Consider the following 20,411-nt stretch of genomic DNA (forward strand, 5'->3'; position numbering starts at 1 on the left):
TGCTCATCCCCACAATCCTCCACGCCCATCACCCCCCTTTACCTCCTCCCCACCCCATCTGCCCTCAGTTTGTTCTCGGCATTCAAGAGTCCCTCAGAGTTTTTACAAAACAATTTTTAGTGGTTTTAAAGAAAGGTCCTTTAATTTTAAGTATTACCTAAAGTAATTTTTGGACAAAATATCACCAATACTATTTACAAAATACATTTTAAAAAGCCAAAAAAAATTCATGGAGCTTTTTCTTTTTATTATTAAGTAAATTCTACTCACAACGTGGGGCTCGAACTCACAGTTCAAACTCCAGGATCAGGAGTCCCATGCTCCACTGACTGAGCCAGCCAGGCACCCCTTCTTCATGAAACTTTTAAAGGTGGCTTCCCACATTTTGGTTTGCCTTGCATCATAACCTGGTAATATCTCAGATACAACTACAGCAAAGACCACACAGATCTAGGCATTTTCCTTGGAATAAACTAAAAGAACAAATTCACTAACCAATAAATTTCTTAAGGTTTAAAAAATTTTTAAGTTTCTATTTAAAAATCATTGAAAAATATAAATATTGCATGAGCTTATTTACATATTCATTAAAATAAAATCACTCTGATTTTAACTGACAAAGTATTTTACCTCATCAAGTTTAGCACGAGTTTCGTTAAGTTCCTGATTGTAAATGGTATATTCCAGGGCACGTCTCATTTTATCCCACTTCTGATACTGAGCTAGTTCTTCCTTTTCTTCTTCTAAGGTATGCAATCTCTCTTCAATGTATTTTAACAACTCATTGATTTTTTCGCGTTTGCCCTCTTAAAAAAATGAGAGAGGAGTGAAGAAGTTGAATAAAATTTTGATGTAATGTCTGCTCAAATATACCATGAGTTAAATTTAATCTTAAGAACTATAGCATTATTTGACAGTATGTGGTAACCAAATCTAAGATACTAAAATGACAAGATGTTTCATTATGAAAAGCATCGGAGAATAGTTTACACATGGTGACACTTTTAAATTTTTATTATTTTAATTGATATGTTATGTTAATTTCAGGTGTACAGTACAGTGATTTCATAATTTTACACATTACACACAATGCTCACTGTCATTAAGTGTAGTTACCATCCGTCACTATACAACATTATTACAATATCGTGCACTATGTTCCTTATGCTGTACTTTTCATCTCTGACTTCTTTTATAACTGGAAGTTTTTCCTCTTAATCCCTTTCACCTACTTCACCCATCTTCCCCCTGCACCACCACCCTGGCAACCACCAGTTTGTTCTTTATATTTATAAGTCTGTTTCCGTTTTGTTTGCTTTGCCTTTTTTTTTTTTTTTTTAGACTCTGCATATATGTGAAATCATGTGGTATATGCCTTTCTGACTTATTCACTCAGCATGATACCCTCTAGGTTCATCCTATGTTGTCATAAATGGTAAAATCTCATTTTTAAAAAAAAATGGATAATATTCCATTGTATACATACGCCACATCTTTATATATTCATCTGATGGACACATGGTGCTTCGACGTCTTGACTACTGTAAATAATGCTGCAATGCACATTTGGGTGCATGTATCTTTCTAAACTAGGGTTTACTATTTCTTACAATACATGTGGTAAGGCCTCCGCTTAAACATCCTTTAAAGGTAAACGTGCCTTCCCAAAACATTAAAAAATAAAAAAATCCTAACATCGTTGGTGTCACTGATTCTCAACTTTTACTATAACAGCATTACCCACAGCTGCCATATATTGAACACCCACTATAATCCAATCATGGTGCTACTTTGCTCCTCTACTTTTCACCATAAACTATGCAAAAGAATTTTACAGATGGAGAAGCTTTAGACCAGAGAGATCAAGGCTAAAGTCACACTGTCAGCTAATTATTAGTCAGATTTTGAACTCAGGACTATCCATGGCATGATAGAACTTGAAAAGCAAAGAAAGTAGGGTTTCCATCATACTTGTACTAAGGAAGATTCTAAGTTCAAAGTTTTCCATTTACTTGCTCCTGAACAACTTAAAACCTAATGTCAGCTGATACTCCCAGAAATTTTTTTTGAAGTTTGCATCCAAATCTGCTATCCTCACTAACAATGAGGGACATTAGAGGAACAAAGCAGTTGACCTACAAAGGCATTATTATCTAACAGCAATTTTTTATTTAAATAGAGAAATTATTGGAACTCTCAAACATTAAAATGTCTCAAAATAATTTTCTCTCAATTCAGTAACAGGCAAATTATCAAACAGTATACACCCGAGAATAGATCGAACTCCTTTCAATCATCATAACACAATGAAAAAGTAATTCACAACAAAAATAGGCAGAATCGCAATTATCGTACCTGTTTCTTTCATTAAAGATATGCTTTCTTCTTTTCGTTCATCATATACTCTAGTACCAGCTACTTCTCTTAATAGTTTTAGTCTCTGAGAATCTGGTGCTGTGGCCATCTGGTTGATCTAAACATTTTATAAAAATAATTATTATGTAGCTACAGACTGTTCTTTAAGAACTCTACTTTGAAAGAGTATTCACATGCTGGTTTTAAGTAGAATGTAACTTCAATAATGTAATTTGTGCAGCGCATACACTTACAGACCTGTATCTCATTTAAATAAAATTTATCAAATGAAAATCCAAATAGAATTGATACATTCATAAGTCTAATTTATGAATAAGACTCTAAATTAAAAATAAAGGAAAAGTGCAGCGCCTGGGTGGCTCAGTCAGTTAAGTGTCTGACTCTTGAGTTTAGCTCAGGTTATGATCTCGAGGTTTTGTGGGTTTGAGCTCTACACTGGGCTCTGAGTGCTGGCTTCCCGAAGCCTGCTTGGGATTCTCCCTTTCTCCCTGCTGCTTCCCTACTAGCGCTCTGTCTCTCTCAAAATAAATAAACTTTTAAAAATTTTTTAAAAGATGAAGGAAGAACATTCCATTACCACTTTTCCTCAGTCAATATGATAAGGTATAAAAGATGAACTCTGGGGGTGTCCGGGTGGCTCAGTTGGTTAAGCGTCTGACTTTGACTTAGGTCATGATTTTGAGGTTTGCGAGTTTGTGCCCTGCATCGGGCTCTATGCTGTCAGCACAGAGCTCTCTTCTAATCCTCTGTTCCTCTCTCCCTCTGCCCCTACCCAACTCAAACACACTCGTTTAAAAATAAACAAAAAAAGAAAAGATGAACTCTGTTCTAAAAGAACAAAGTATTTTTACAAGGGGAAACTATCACTATACACTTTTAAAAAGCTATGATACTATTAAAAGTATAACAAAACTGGTATGCTTTATTATTACCATGTTAAAAATTTTTTTTATTGTTTATCCATTTTTGAAAGACAGAGATAATAGCGCATGAGCGGGAGAGGGGCAGAGAGACAGGAAGACACAGAATCTGAAGCAGGATCCAGGCTCTGATCTGTCAGCACAGAGACTAATGGGGGGCTCAAACTCATGAACTGCGAGATCATGACCTGAGCTGAAGTCATATGCTTAACTGACTGAGCCACCCAGGCGCCCCATTATTACTGTTATTTTTTAAGTAAGTTCTATGCCTCCAAGATCAAGAGTTGCATGCTCTGCTGACTGAGCCAGACAAGTGCCCCAAAATGGTAGTCTTTAAATACAGGTAAGTAAAAATAATTGTCTAATAGAGGTAGTAACCAATAAATAAAACAAGCAAAAGTATTTTAAAAATTTTATTTAAAAATATATGGTGGGGCACCTGGGTGGCTTAGTCAGTTGAGCATCCAACTTCAGCTCAGCTCATGATCTTGCTGTTTGTTAGTTCAAGCCCCACATCAGATTCGCTGCTATCAGCACAGAGCCTGCTTTGGATCCTCTGTCCCCTTCTCTCTGCCCTTGCCCTGCTTATGCTCTCTCTCTCTCGAAAATAAACATTAAAAAAAAAAAATCATGTAACATGTACCCCAATGTTCATAGCAGCACTCTCCACAATAGCTAAAACATGGAAAGAGCCTAAGTGTCCATCAACAGATGAATATATCAAGAAGATGTGGTTTATCTATACCATGGAATACTACATGGCAATGAGAAACAATGAAATCTGGCCATGTGTAGCAACATGGATGGACCTTGAGGGTGTTATGCTCAGCGAACTAAGTCAGGCAGAGAAGGACAAATATCATGTTTGCACGTATAGGAGGATTAGAAGGATTAGGAGGAACTTGACGGAAGAACAAGGGGAAGAAGGGGGGAAATGGTGGGGGAAAGGGAGAGAGGCAAACCATGAGAGACTCTTGAATGCTGACAAAAACTGAGGACTGATGGATGTGGGGGGAGGAGGGATGGGCATGGAGGAGGGCACTTGTGGGGATGAGCACTGAGTGTTATGTGGAAACTAATTTGACAATAAACTATTTGTAAAAAAAATAAAATTAAAAATTAAAAATTAAAAAGAAATCGTGTAACATATGGCAAAAAACACAGAAAATGGTACAAACTAAGTGCCATGCAACTTTAAACAACAAGCATGAGTTTAACATATTCATAAAAATAAAGTTAGCCACTAAATGCAAAAAATGCTCTCACTGCATTAAAAAAGTGAAATTAGTTATTCTAACATTTTCATATAAAGAGAGAAACCAACTCTGAGAAAATGTGGTCTATCAAAAGTATATACATGAAAGAATCCCCTTTCAGATCTTTATCACTGGTTACCCCAATTATGCAAGTTCATTCAACTTATTCACTCAAAAAAGATTTAATAAATGCTTACAACATATATGTCACTCTGCTGGGCACTGGGAAAAGAGCAATGAATAAAACAAAAAGTCTTGCCTTCATAGAACTTGCATTCTAATGGAAGAAGAAATAAATATATATAACAATACAGTATAACTGTTACCAAAAAAATCAAATCAGAAAAAAGAAAGTGTGTAGGGCTGGGATGAAGGCAATGTTCTTTTAGATGAGGTAACTAATGGATGGCTTATATGAAATGATATATGAATAAAAAATGAAAGTATAGGGGCCTATGTTGTATGTTTGCAGGGAAGACTCAGATAATTGGTCTTTCATAATCAGCCTCCTTTAAAATTTTTTTAAATGTTTTTATTTATTTTTGAGAGAGAGAGACAGAGTGTGAGTGGGGGGTGGGGGGGCAGAGAGAGAGGGAGACACGGAATCCAAAGCAGGCTGTCCAGGCTCTGGGCTGTCAGCACAGAGCCCAATGCAGGGCTCGAACTCATAAGTTAGAGGAGATCTTGACCTGAGACGAAGTCAGACACTTAACCTACTGTGCCACCCAGGAGCCCCATAATCAGCCTCCTTTTAAAAAAATTCCTTGCTTATAAAGATGGTCTTCAAAAACTTGTTCTGTATCTTCCAAATGTGAAACACTGTACTTTTCCTAATCACCTCTTCTGAATGCTAACTTTTCAACACATATCTAAAAATGTCTCCAACATGAAATAAGAAATGAACATTTAAAATGAACTTTCCCCTAGTCCAAAAACAACACTACAGCAAACTACATGAACAATGCAGGGTATGTCCTCAGAAAACGAAGTTATCTTAGATAAAATTTAAAGTATATGAGGAAATAGAATAATCAGCTAAAGTATGTAACTACTAAAAACTATAAAGAATATAATCTCTACAAGTAAAAACAATTATGTAGCATTATGGTAGATTTCTGGTAAGCTTTCCACCATTTTAACTCTGTGATATATTAGAGTATTACTTTTAGGAACTATATGTTTTCAAATGTTATTTTTATAGAATTTCTAGAATATTCTTAAATATTTCCACTGTGACTTTCACAAACCAAAAACGTCTTCCAGTGTAGGACATCTTATTAAGTGATACAGGTCACGAAGAAAACAACATCCACTAATTGCTGAAATAATTCAATCCCATTATACAGTGGATCTACTTTATACTTCATGGCCACATAAAAGGTAATATTAACATCGATACAAAATAAATCAACGAAAACAAGAGACAGTAAGGTCCGTTTTTGCTTCAACTTAACCACTAGAATCTATAAGTAAAGTCATCATTCAAGTGAATATACTCAGAAAATAAATTCTATAAAAAAAGGACATACAATATTTTTACCTTTCCTTGTTTTACAATATAGTAAGGATTGCTTCGAGAAAAACCAGCACTTTCAAGGAGATTCATCACATCATTTTTCCTGTTAATAAACATTGAAAAGATTTTTTTCAGATTAATCACCCAATAACATGCAAAAAAATGAAGGGTAACTCTTGGGTTAAGGAATATGAGGGAGTACAGAATAGTCATTAAACCATCTATTGTATCAGCTTCAGAGAATCTTTATTCTTCTGTTAATGCTCTAAATACTGGTTTGTTGAACATGAAGCATATATAATCCATATAGGAGTTACATAAAATACTTTCACTTTTTCATGAAGAGATTATAAATGTAAAGAAAATGCTTACGTGACCATTTTCTTGTCTAAGAAATACTGATCCTTTTTGGCACCAATAACTCTTCTAAGTGAAACCTCTTCTTTATCAATCTAAGGAAAAATGGAAAAGCCTGAATTTCATTGTAAAAATGGAAAACTTTTTAGTTAATAAGGTCATTATAGAGTCTGTAACCCTAACTTATTTTGAAATTTCAATTCTCACTAAAGAATTTAAAGAGAATTAAAGATAAATATCAATTCACATGACAGAGTTTTTCACAACAGCTTGCACACCCTGTTTGCTAGAATGTTCATTACAATTTTAAGACAAAATGAATATGTAAACTGTATAGCTATTTTAACATGAACTAAATTATAAGCGCTGTACTTAATACAATTATAAATGTTTCAAAGGTTAGGAAAAAATCAGCTGCATCAATAAAATTCTCAAAATTATTACTAGAAAAAAAAGCCACTACTCACTGGCAACCGGTTGTCTGAATTATCAAAAATAATCTCCACAAAAGCAGAAATAACACGAGGACCAGTACCCTCCTAAAACATGCAAAAAATAGAATCGTCATTCAAGTGGTATTTTCACATTATTTGTTTTTCTTTAAACACCTTTAAAGGTTAGTGCATGGTAATAAGCCTAATTCAGTGGAGAAAAATTTCCATCGGACTGTCTATCCTTCTTGTCAAAAGAGCAAAGACACTGGATTAGGATAACAATACTTCTCAACCAAATGGCTTTATAGAGTCTCTGACTTAAAAAATGAGTACTATGCGAGAGATATCAAAGTCACATGTACTTAGGTCTTGTTCTGAAGATCACTTTATTAGAACATAAGACCCCATGCCCATGTAATTCTACATATTGCTAATATCAACAGCACTTTGAGGCTTTTCTCTTATAGACTCACTTAAGGCTGGAAAGGAATCCTAACAAATCATATAATTACTAGAAGTTGGCTTTTTCTATTTTTAAGTTTATTTATTTATTTTTGAGAGAGAGACAAAAAGCACAAGTATACATAAGAGCAGGGGAGGGGCAGAGAGAGGAGAAAGAACCCCAAGTAGGCTCCACATTGCCTGTGTGGAGCTCAACGCAGGGCTCGATCTCACAAACCACGAGACCATGACCTGAGCTGAAATCCAGAGTCGGATGCTTACCAACTCAGCTACCCAGTTGCACTGGCTTTTTTAATCAATCATTAATTTTATTTATTTTTCTAAATTTGCTATTTCCTATATAATTTTAAATCTGCTATGAAAACACACACATTTTAATGTGTCATATATACACCAATTTATGACCCCAACACTTCCATACCAAGTCTCGATACTTTCCAGATTCTAGAAACTGTTACTACGTAGTGATTCAATACAATAAAAAATGATACCTAAAGGGGTTATTCTTTCAATGCCTATCTTAGAAACATAAAAAAGAATTTCTATAGGAAACCAGTCAATAATGGTAAGAAAACAAATAAACAAAAAATCACCTTCCTAAGTGTGAGAGACTGTTAACATATACTAAGGAATCTCACTTTCTCATCTTAAAACTAATTATAAGCCATATTCAAACCGAAAAGAAATCTCTCATTTTGAACTAAAATTTATTTAGTTCATTATTCATAATGATCCAATGAAAAACTCTAACAATTTTCATTACCATAAATACACTCATCTTTCATACTGGAAAATGATGTGACCATTTAAATTACAAATATGGCTAAAATTATAACATGTTATGTCGCTTAGTTTGGAATGGTTGCTTCTCTATGCTCCCGATTAACTTCTGGTTCTGAGTCTCAAAGTTCCTAATTCCCAAATTCAAACTCTTCTTTCTCCTCAGCAAGCCTGTTTCCAGAGCATTATCACACCATACCCTTAATAAAGACTTTGTATTTATGGGGCACCTGGGTGGCTCAGTCAGCTGAGGGTCTGACATCAGCTCAGGTCATGATCTCACGGTTCACGGGTATGAACCCTGCATTGAGGCTCTGTGCTGACAGATCAGAGCCTGGAGCCTGATTCAGATTTTGTGTCTCCCTCTCTCTCTCTCTCTGTCCCTCCCTTGCTCATGCTCTGTCTCTTTCTCTCTCTCCAAAATAAATAAATGGTTAAAAAAAAAAAGAATTTATATTTATATGGGAGACACACCCATTTATATGGAAGTCTTACAATTTTCTTACCAATTATATAAAAAATTAGGCTTTTATCATGCTTTAATATAGGAGGCTAAATTCCACAGCAGAATTAACACACTTAAGAGAGACTGTATCATGTTTACTAAGGTAGACTATATCATGTTTACATAGGATCTGAAACTTGAACAAATGATTTTATTTACCAGAATCGACAATATAGTTTTAAAAATGCATAATGTCAATAACATCTCAAAGCAATCTCACTCACATGCAACAAAGCCAATCGCTGTTCCGGGCGAAGATGACTGAACTCGTCACTAAGAACAAACTGAATTGCTAAAAATACAAAAACATTAAATATTAGTATAGTCTAAAAGATTATTTGTGCCTTAATTTATAACTCCCCATACCTTCTATCAGATAACGAACAAGGTAGATAAAACAGATGGTCTATTTCATATATGCAGAAAATTGTCTGTATTCAGGATGCCTGGGTGGCTCAGTCGGTTAAGCTTCCGACTTCGGCTCAGGTCATGATCTCATGGTTTGTGGGTTCGAGCCCCGCGTCGGGCTCTATGCTGACAGCTAGCTCAGAGCCTGAAGCCTGCTTCGGATTCTGTATCTCCCTCTCTCTCTCTGACCCTCCCCTGCTCACACTGTCTCTCTCTCAGAAATAAATAAAATATTAAGAAAAATTTTAAAAATATATATTAAAAAAAATTGCCTGTATTTTAGACCAATCAGCTTGGAAAACTATAGAAACAATATTATGAAATTTCCACTGAAACATTTAAGGGAAGAGAAAGAGAACACTGAGGTAACAAAAAGAGATGAGCAGAACTAAAATCTACCTCTTCATCAGAGTTACACTGAGTGGTTAAAACTTTGTTTTCACCCACTAGAAGTAAATAATATACACCAAAACATTTACAAACAAAATAGGATATATTCCTACCATATCCTTAACTGGACACTTTTGTCAAAAGAAACTGAATTAAGTGGGAAACACAGGGGAATAGTTCAGATTCCCACCTTCTACTGCACTGTGTGTACTGCCCTTATCTTCTGTAAGGAGCCATTGCTGCCTCCATATAGAGTACCTAACTGGACCAACCTGCCCTAGAAATGGAACTCTACTCAGTTGTCCTGTTACCAGTCCACCCAAGAGAACTTCAACATTCCAAGAGTTGAGTATGATGTATGAATGTGTAGGTGAGGGTGGAGGTGGAGAGTGGGACACCTTAGAGGGACAGATTCAAACTGCCTTTATCCTCCTGGAGATTACGAAATACTTCTACTCCAATCCCACTCACTTATCGTCACCAAATTACAATCACGGAAGGGCACAGAGGGATAGAACCTTTGCTTCTACTAAGCCCTGCCCCCTTGTCCTCAAGCACTACTCAAACAAAAGGTTCAAAATTGTTTCAACCTACTTCTTGTACAGTTCAAACCTGTTAAGATGTTTTCTCTCTCCAAAGGATTTGTTAACAGAGGCATTATACTTAAATGCATTTTATCTTTAGAATTTTCAAAGCTATTTACTATCTTCAAATTGACAATAATCTTTGTTGAGTCTGTAACTTTTTTATACCCCTCTATCCTTCATAAAAATTATCTAAAAAACATTTTTTAAAGGACGAAACAGAGCAGTGCCTGGCTGACTCAGTCAGTAGAGCATGCAACTCTAGATCTCAGTGTTGAGTTCAAGCCCCATGTTGGGCGCGAAGCTTTCTTACTTACATACATACACAATGAAACAAGATGATGAGTCATTTACTAAAACAATATTAGCTATGCTGCTGCATTTACACTTTCATATACATGCATTTGAAATATTTACATACTGCATTCAAATTTAAAAAGTACTTCCATTCCTATTATCTCATGATTCTCATGATCCATCAAAGTAGACATGTCAAGTATGTTTTTAAAGTGCAAAAAGTATTCCAAGACTGTTCTGCCCAACCTCTCAGCTAATTAATCACTACGTACAGAGTAGAACTCAGATCATTATACTCTAAACCCTCTAAACTGCAACCCTGATTGAAGAAGTATTTATCGAGTTTCATGCAGACATAACCTCAGAAAACCAATTTTTAAAATAAACTACTTGAAGATATCCAGGTCTTAATATATTTAGAACTGAAAAAACAATACTTACCATAAAAAAAGTTACTTTTTCCAGATCCATTTCTGCCCACTATAAAATTTCAAAAAGTACATGTTACTTTGTATAAAAACCAATAAAATTAAAACTTTAAGAATTAAAAAATTTATGTTCATTTTTCTTAACATCTTAATATCTGAAATTACATACAAAAGAACAGTGAACAAAAGGAATCCATAAACAAAAGTTTTAATCACCAAATGAATGCAATTTTTGTATAGACTTCAGATGAGTTTTTTCTTAAATTTACCTCATTGTTGATTCTTTTTGCTCTTTCCCAAATAATATTTGAAATAACCAATTACTAAAATTTCATAATTTACAACCATTATTATGGACACATAATGCCTTTTTTAAATTTTTAATATTTATTTTTGAGAGATAGACAGCATGAGTGGGCAGGGGAGGGGCAAAGAGAAGGAAGACACATAATCTGAAGCAGGCTCCAGGCTCTGGGCTGTCAGCACAGAGGCCCATGTGGGGCTTGAACTCACTGACTGTGATATCATGACCTGAGGAGATATCGGACACTCAATATACTGAACCACCCAGGCGCCCCTGGACACGTACTTCTATTTTAACTGTATATAGTGGAATATTTTTAACAACTTAAAGATTCACATATTGCTGGAATTTTTAAATAATCATTTTAAATTCTCAAACTATTTGCATGTTAAAGTACTTATGATCCGCCCTATACATCATGTATAATCTCATAAAATCACAAAAATATAAGGCGTATTTTTTTTACTACCTGAATTCAGAAACAAACAATTCTATAAAAAGATAGCAAAAGTTTCAGATTTAATGAACTGATTTGAATTTTGTTGTTCTGCAAAATTTTCATTGTTAAGAGTCAAGAATCACTATCCCAAGCTCTCTCATCTTGACCAAGATATCCTGAACAAATTAGCCCCAAAGTTATAACCTCTAATGCAAAGTAAACCCTAAAAAAATCATTTATGTTACACCAGAAAGCAATGAACTGCTTAAAAAAAGGCATATAGGGGCACCTGGGTAGCTCAGTCAGTTGAGTATCCTAAGATTTCAACTCAGGTCATGATCCCAAGGGTCATGGGATCAAGGCCCAAGCTGGGCTCCATGCTGACAGCGCAGAGCCTGCTTGGGATTTGCACTCTCCCTCTCTCTGCCCCTCCCCCATTCACAGTGTTCTCTCTCTCTCTTAAAAAAAAAAAAAAAAAAGGCATATGACACAGAGGCCAGCTTGAAAGTGATTTCCACTGGATTATTCTTGGACAATTTGAGCGCCAAAATAATTAGATGAATTATAAATTTGTGCTAGAGGGGGAAAATTATCCACAACACCATAAATAAAACGATAAATTAAAATAATTAAATAGCTGAGGAAGGAAAGAGAACTCTTGCTCATAGTAGAAACCACCTAGTAAATGTAAAATCATCATTTTGTAATAACCAGAATAAAGGCAAGAATATCAATGGATGCTAAACTTAGGGGGATATTTTGATAAAGAGCACAGTATTTGCAGAGTCTGAAAGTACTTCCCATCCCCATATTATTTATTAGTTACAAGGGAAAAACACTGTAAGGTAGAAAAACTAGATATCATCTTGTCTGTGTGATCAAAAGTAATGTCATTTAAAAAGAAGTAGGGATGCCTGTATGGCTCAGTCAGTTAAGTGTCCAACTACTGACAACAGCTCAGGTCGTCATGTTGCAGTTTGTGAGGCTGAATCCCGAGTGGCTGCTTGGGATTCTCTCTCTCTCTCTGCCCCTCCCACTGCTTGCACATGCTCTCTCTCCCTAAATCAGTAAAAAAATAAATTAAAAAATATATTTAAATATATATTAGATATATATTTAATAACTTATAATAATTATTAATTTAATATATATTTAATACTAATAACTTAATTATTAATTTAATATTATAAATATAAATAATAACATAATAAACGAATGTATTATACATAATATATAATATTTATATTAAATGTATATAATGATTATTACATATATACATATAAAGTAGACATCATTCACCTCCAGATGTAATATACTCAGAAGAACACAATATTTATGTGGTATTTTTTTTAAAACAATGCAAATCAGGGCACCTGGGTGACTCAGTCGGTTAAGCCTCTGACTTCGACTCAGGTCATGGTATCATGGTCTGTGAGTTGGAGCCCATGTCAGGCAGGCTCTGTGCTGCCAGCTTAGAGCCTGGAGCCTGCTTCAGATTCTGTGTGTGTCTCTCTCTCTGCCCCTCCCCAACTCATGCTATGTCTCTCAAATATTATTAAAAAAACATTTAAAAAATTACAAAATAAAAAATAAAAATGCTTAGGGGGAGCGTAGGTGGCTCAGTCAGTTAAGCACCTGACTCTTGATTTTGGCTCATATCAAGATGTCACTGTTCCCGTAAATAAGCCCCATGCTGGGCTCTGTGCTGACAACTCTGCCTACTTGGGATTCTCTCTCTCTCTCCCTCCTTCCCTCTCTCTGCCTCTCCCCTATTCATGCTCTCTCTCAAAATAAACTTAAAAAAAAAAAAAGGCTTATTTATGTAGATGTACACTAAAACTGGAGGGGTATGGGAATAGATCCAGTTTATATGTGCCCCAGAGTCACCTGCCCCAACCCAGCCCTTGGCTGCCTGTCAATGGAGAGGCTGGGTATCCCATCACCTTAGGCTGTTTCACACTACCTGAGTGTGCACTCAGGTCAGACCTGTGACAATCCAAAGGATGCTACATAGTTCCCTAACTACTCTAGGGGGCTAATCCCCAGAGTAGACAATCCAAAAGCATGGAGGAATTAATGCCCTGTGTGGTAAACTCTGATCAAAGAGAGAATAACCTTCTCCATTTCTTTCCAATCTAATCTTTCCCAGGCATGGTGGGTTCACAAAGTCTGTCTGGAAGTTATCCAATATGACCACAAACCAGCTGAAGCTTCTTTATAAAGCTATGACTAGCTTTCCATCTTACTCTTGCCCTCAGACTGAATGTTCCCATTTAAGTCTCACTAGTTGCTGAGTGGGCCTTGGATTCTGTTTTCTAGGAAACCAGAGCTAATACAAGTATAGGTTAATATTAAGAATGGCTATAGCTGGGCAGGAGTACAGTTTAGTTTTTTCCTTTTAGCTTTTAAACTCTTCCATAATGTTCTATAATTAACATATTTCTTTTGTTAAAAAGCTATAGAAAAAGTAACCTTAAAAAGGTATATATTTGGTGCATTCAAACATCATTCAACTGTTCAAACAAGAGATTAAAACATAAAACATCATCAGGAGATATATTTGCCTTCAAATCTTTTTTTTTAAGGGTGAAAATCATTAAATAAAGTAGTATCAAAGTAGGATATTTTTAATGTCAATCTTAGACTACACTACTTTGGGTCTTTCCTGTTTTTAAAACATGTTCAAGCAGTAGGGTGCCTGGGTGGCTTACTTGGTTAAGTATCCAATTCTTGAGTTCAGCTGAGGGCATGATCTCTCAGTTCCTGGGAGAGCGCCCTGAGGTGGGCTCTGCATTGACAGCAAGAAGCCTGCTTAGGATCTTCTTTCTCCCTCTCTCAGCCCCTCTCCTGCTTAAGCCCAGGTGCTCTCCCTCTTTCTTTCAAAAAATAATAAATTTTTTTAAAAAGTTTAAAAACCTTTCAAAAAACATGTTTAAGCAGTAAAATCATATTAGGTTTGTTAAAACAAAAGAAAAAAGCCAATTTACTTTGTAACTGTGACTATTAACAATCCTAATGTAAACAAAGTAGTAAAACAGCAGTCTCATTATAACTAAAAGAAAAATACTTGACAGATTCTACAAACATAATCTAATCATCATAGGTTAATAAAAGTCGTCATTTTACAGCTCATTTATAAAATTATACCACTGATATATTAAGATATTCATCCACTTTTAACCTGTAATATAAATTATACAGTAATTACACAGCAATTATATCTTAACAGAATATATCTTTTTTTTTAAATATTTTTATTTATTTCTAGGAGAGAGAGAGACAGAGTGAGCAGGGGAGGGTCAGAGAGAGAGGGAGACACAGACTCCAAAACAGGCTCCAGGCTCTGAGCTGGCAGTCAGCACAGAGCCCGACGCGGGGCTTGAACGCACGAACCGCGAGATCATGACCTAAGCGAAAGTCGGATGCTTAACCGACTAAGCCACCCAGGCGCCCCAGAATATATCATTTTTAAATAATTTATATCTAACATCCATTTTTCTCTATTTCCGAAGTTTTTCTGATTGATGAAAATCAGAAGGCACTTGTAATCAAAATTTAAGTAAAATACCAGGTCAGGCGATCCTTGTGACACAATTAAATTATTCAATAGGTACAGCAGAGGGGAAAAAAAGTGTTTTGTTTTGTATTTTTTTGTATAGGTTTATTTGAGAGAGCACGCACACACATGCACAAGCAGGGGAGGGACACAGAGAGGGAGAGAGAGGATCCCAAGCAGGTTCTGCACCATTAGCACAGAGCCCAATGCGGGGCTTGAACTCTCCAACCATGAGATCTTAACCTGAGCCAAAACTAAGAGTCAGATGCTTACCTGACTGAGCCACCCAGGTGGCCCCCAAGTGTTTTCTTTATTCCCAACTACAAGGCTACAACTGATATACTGCCTCAATTTTTAAAATTTATTTCAAAGTATAGTTGACACTCTTGCCCTCAATTTTTAAAATTTATGATTTATTTCAAAATAAAGTAGATTCTCTGGGAACATCAGCATTTAGTGTTCACCTGTTACTGATCTCGGTATAAATCTCACCTTACCCCCTGCTACAGAATGAATTGTGTCACCCCCTCATTCATATGTTGAAGCCCTAACCCCAAATGTGAGGTTATTCGGAGATGGGGGCCTTTAGGAGGTAATCAGGACTAATGAGGTTGTGAGGGTAGGGCCTTCATTATGGAATCTACGCTCTAATGAGGAAGAGGGAGAGAGAATGAGAAAGTCATATGAGCCTGATAATAAAGATGGTGACTTCCAGAAAGACCCCATCATGGACTGGAGTTACCAGAACAGTGAGAAAATAAATTCCTGTTCTTTAAGCTACCCAGTCTGTATTTTATGGTGAACTTAGCAGTCTGATAAACCAATATACCCATAAGGAAGACAATATATAACAGAAGTCTATTTATAGCACATTGTTTCATCTAGCCTTTAAAAATTCTGCACAATGCCAGAAAACACTTTCCTTGGCTGTTATAAGAAAAAATGTGGACACTATTATCTGAAGAGCCTTTAGACTAAATACTGTACTGCAGGATAATAATCATTTAAGCCTTTATCCTCATACATATACTTTGTTTAATTTTCCCAACAGTCCCTATAAGATAGGTATCGTTAGCTCTTCTTTACAAATCAGAAAATTACAGTCCCTCAAGGAGTCAAGTTTGAAAAAGAGTTATGTGTCAGAACTGGGACGTGAAACCCATTCTGTTACGCTCCAGAGTTTATGCTCTGCCCACCAAGCTGCGTGGTAGGACCTTAAATATTATGACAGGGAAAAAAAAAAATCTAAAGAACGGTCATCTCCGAAATTAGGCAACAGTGGGTGTTTTAACCAGGAAATGACCTATAAAGAACAGTATAGCTGAAATGTTAACTTTAGTGTCATTCACTACAAACATAAAGCTATTAAAATACACCTTCACAGTTCCAGGGTACCCAAATAAAAGTGAGTAACTTATGCAAACATTTAAAATGTATACAGTAAGCAATTCATCAGTGCAGATAAAACATACGTTATTTCATATAGAAAAAATACGTATAAATTCATGCAATACTGAAAGCCAATTCCCATCTCAAGCCTAGATACAGACATAATGTAAACAGCTCTACAAACACGAACCTGACCTTGTAAACCATGAACACTTACCAATAACATTATGCTTTGAACTGAAGGGGTCTACAATTGTTTGATCTCTGTAACTCCGAAAACCCTGGATGATAACCTAGTAAATTAAAAGAAAAAAAGGCACTTTTCAGAGAGCACACACTGCAAGAAGCAACTCCCGAACTAACGTGTTCCCGTGGCACCTCCCTCTCTGGTTTCTCATTTAATGCAAGGCAGAGGGTTCTCCGTTTCACCGAAGAGTAATTCACTTTGCAAAGTGGGGATTAAAAAATCCTCCGAGAAACAGTCCGTTTACCGGGACCCACGGCCGGTGTTGCAGTCACCTTACAAGGACCTCTCAAAATCAAGGCCACTGTATCAAGTTCGTTGGAACGCTGACCATCACAAGTGCTAGGGGGGGTGGGGGGGGAAAGGGTGTCAGGCAGGCCGGCCCCCGGGAGCAGTGGGCGCATCTCTCGGACACGCCGACCGGCCAGAAGGAACGGCCGTTCCACGAAAGGGGTGCTCAGAGCCCAACACACCCAGCAGAGAAACTTTTCCAAGAGTGCGAAGCGGGTTGGTGTCTGGGGCGGACTCCAGCGCGCGGGAAGACCGTTTTGACAGAAGTAAACAAGAGAATGAGGCGGCGCGACGTACTCTGCGAGGAGGGTCCCCTTCACGTCTGTAAGTCGGGGACAAAGACCCCGGGCGAAGTTGACACCCCAACCGGAGCCCCCACACCTCCCCGGGGCCCGGGGGATCCCCTCTCCACACACCCCGCGCAAAGGGCCCCGCAGGACAACACCGCGGCGCGCCCCGCCGCTGCCGCCCCCCAGCCCGCCCCCGGCCCGCCTCGGGAGGCCCGGTCCCTCCGAAGCTCTCGGACAGCCTGCCTCCCTCAGACGGGCGCCCGGCGGGGAGGCCCGCGCCCCAATTCTCCGCGGCCCCGCGCACGCGGGGCGGGGCCTCTCCCCTCCCCCGCAGCCCGCGTCTCGGGTCCACCCTGCCGGGAGGCGGGAGGCCACAAGTCGAGCCGAGACACCCCCGCCTGAAGGAGCTGTCCTCACGGGCCCGCGAGGAGGTGAGCGAGACGCCCAGGGCTCACCTGTTTTATGTACATGATTCCGCGCCCCTCGCCGGGGAGAAAGCCTCCCCACCGAGAAGCGACAGCGCGGCCGTGGGGTCCAATGAGGCGCCTACGAGACCCCTCCCCCCAAAGCGCGCTCGCTCCCGTCCAGCCAAACAAAATGGCGGCGCCCGCGGAGGCGGAGTCCGCGCCTTGGACGGAGCCATACTCGCGGTCCCCACAGAGCGTAGGGGGAGCCGGGGTCCCGTCTTCTCTTTCCTTTTGACAAAGGGAGCCTTCTAAGGCCCCCTTAAGTGGATTTCATTTGATTGTTGAATTTTCAGCTGAACATTTCCTCAGAATTAGTCTGAAGCTTCATTCGAAAAAGCCTTGATCGTGAGATTGGTCCGGATTCCCTCCGAGCGGGGAGCCAATGGTTGTGCCCCCATGGGGGAAAGGTTCGGCGCCAAAGCCAAGTGTTAGAGTCCGAGGGCCAATCGCGGAGCTTGCCGGTGGCCACGTGGTGTCGGGCTGTTTAAAAGTGTGCACCCGCGCTGCCTGCGAGGGTCTCAAATTGGTGGCGTCTGAGATTTGGGTGTTCGATTCCCCGCTGCTCTGTCATTCTCCCTAGCCGTGGGAACTTGCGTAAATTTAGAATGGCCCTTCCTGGCTCCCGACCACACACTCGTGGGACAGCCCAGAAGGAACTTGACGCAAAACTTGTTTTAATACTGTGATCATTAATAACCCTGGAGCTCTTACTATGCCATTTGCTGTAAATCTAGGCCGAATCGGACAATTGCAAAAAAAGATTTAGTTAAAATTAAAAGCTCTTTTTTTTTTTTTTGAAACAGCCTGAAAGAGACGCTAGTAGCACCCAAGATGATTCTAATCTAATCAGTCTTAGTGGAAAAACAGTTGTTAGAAATTGGATCTCTGGACCACTGTAAAATTACCTGCCACTTAAATTGGTAGTTCCTTGCTTCTCCTCCCGCTGCTGTGAGCTGTTCCAAACCTAATTATTTCTAGATTGAACTGTTTTTAATAGCCCACCAACTTCATCCTTGTCAGTACCCCCTTGGTGCTGGCAGAGTTGAATCCTATCCAGCTCTTGGTGTAACAAACAAATTAAAAAACCCCAAAACTCTTAAACACTTCTCTGGGATTAGTGTCTCTACCCTGTGGATTTCTAGCTGTGGGATTATAGGCATATTAATGTTGAACGTGTGAGGAGTCTACTTCCTATTCTATAAAAGGATAATAAAAATCACTTTATGTTTAGAATTAAAAACAGGATGCATAAAATCTATTTGCCAAATTATAGAGATGGATGTCCTGAGGCTGAAATGAAATCGCAGCCTGACTGACCTCTTGATTTTAGCTTAATGAGACCTGAGGAGAGGACCCAGTTATTATGCTGTGCCCAGACTTCTGACCACATTTCAAAGAATTCTGAGGCTGTAGACTTTCTCACAAAAATTTAACCTCATGTACAGTATCTGAAGCAGTAAAGACTCTAAGGACAATGAAGATGAAGTACAGGGCAAGGGTCAGGTTACCACCTGATAAGACCCCAGATGTCATAGTTTCCCATTCTCAAAAAAAAAAAAAAAAAAAAAAAAAAAAAAAAAAAATAAAAAAAAAAAAAAATAAAATAAAAAAATAAAAAAAAAAAAAAAAAAAAAAAATTCCAAAATAAAGCTTTATCTCTAAGCTATTTTCAGTTCACAATCTTTTACCATCCCAGAAAGGGATAACACACTGGTTTTATCTATCTCTAAGTTACTCCTCCCCACCTCTTAAAAAAGATTCTTTTATAATACGTGCCCAATCTATCTTCATTCTTAGGATAGGCAGATTTTCTACTGGTACCTCCCCGTCCAGTGATTAGGAAGGAGATATCTCATTATCACTCAGTTCATATTCAATCCTTTTTAAGTTTATTTATTTTGAGAGAGAGAGAGCTTGCACAGAGTGTTAGGAGGGAGGGGCAGAGAGAGGGAAAGTGAGAAGCCGAAGTAGGCCCCAAATGTCAGCACTGAGCCTGATGTGGGTGGGGCTCGATCTCACAACCCCTGAGATCGTGATGTGAGCCAAAATCAAGAGTCAGATACCTAACCAACTGAGCCACCCAGGCGCTCCTCATAATCAATTTGTATGGTCCTCAAGAGACAGAACTGGCATAGTAGGGGTGATCCCAAATTACAGTTTTCTCCTTGGTGACTCCTGGGACTGTCAAATGCCAAATTACTTAAGAGGAAACCTAGAAAATTCTCATCCAAGCAAGATGGAACCATAGCATTGTGGGAAGATGAGACTCACAAAAGACAAACTCTTTAATTGCTTCCCTCATGGATATAAAGGAGACATTGCAAAACTTCTTTAGGGAAGCTGATGGGAAAAAACTTGGGAAGAAGCCTTTGCAAGTACCAAGCCCTAAAAGCTAAGACCTCTCAGGAAGTAAAGTTGCTCATCCCTCTACTGGATGATTTTGGGAAAATTGTCATTATTGGAAAACCCTTTCAAAAAACAACTGTCTGAAAAACCACCAATAACCTTCACTTTGCTTTCCTATTTGTATTATATTTATGCCACTATAGTCTTCATGTTATTTTTTAAAAAACCCTAATTCTCACATAAGCAGCCAATATTTTATTTGATTCATTAACAGGAGACTCTGTAAGATGACAAAGCTGGCCTAAAAGATACAAGAAATTGACATTTAGATAGTTATTGGGGGAAAAATACTAAAACGTTATTCCTAAATTA

The 20,411-nt window shown here is 38.0% G+C and overlaps 1 protein-coding gene across 1 annotated transcript in view; it reads right to left on the reverse strand.

Annotated features, from left to right (window-relative positions):
* Positions 1 to 17,818, reverse strand: part of SMC3 (structural maintenance of chromosomes 3) — a 37,014-nt gene extending 19,196 nt beyond the window's left edge. The window contains exons 1-9 of the mRNA XM_039250721.1: positions 17,682 to 17,818; positions 16,619 to 16,694; positions 10,727 to 10,765; positions 8,831 to 8,898; positions 6,893 to 6,964; positions 6,441 to 6,520; positions 6,093 to 6,171; positions 2,356 to 2,473; positions 631 to 806 (exon numbers count right to left, since the gene is read on the reverse strand). Of these exons, the coding sequence (XP_039106652.1) occupies positions 631 to 806; positions 2,356 to 2,473; positions 6,093 to 6,171; positions 6,441 to 6,520; positions 6,893 to 6,964; positions 8,831 to 8,898; positions 10,727 to 10,765; positions 16,619 to 16,694; positions 17,682 to 17,696 (723 nt within the window). The 5' untranslated portion in view covers positions 17,697 to 17,818. The remainder of the gene's footprint in view (positions 1 to 630; positions 807 to 2,355; positions 2,474 to 6,092; positions 6,172 to 6,440; positions 6,521 to 6,892; positions 6,965 to 8,830; positions 8,899 to 10,726; positions 10,766 to 16,618; positions 16,695 to 17,681) is intronic.
* Between the last annotated feature and the right edge of the window lie 2,593 nt (positions 17,819 to 20,411).

Source organism: Hyaena hyaena, unplaced genomic scaffold (genome assembly GCF_003009895.1).
Source record: "Hyaena hyaena isolate Hyena2069 unplaced genomic scaffold, ASM300989v1 scaffold_379, whole genome shotgun sequence".
Lineage (NCBI taxonomy): Eukaryota > Metazoa > Chordata > Mammalia > Carnivora > Hyaenidae > Hyaena > Hyaena hyaena.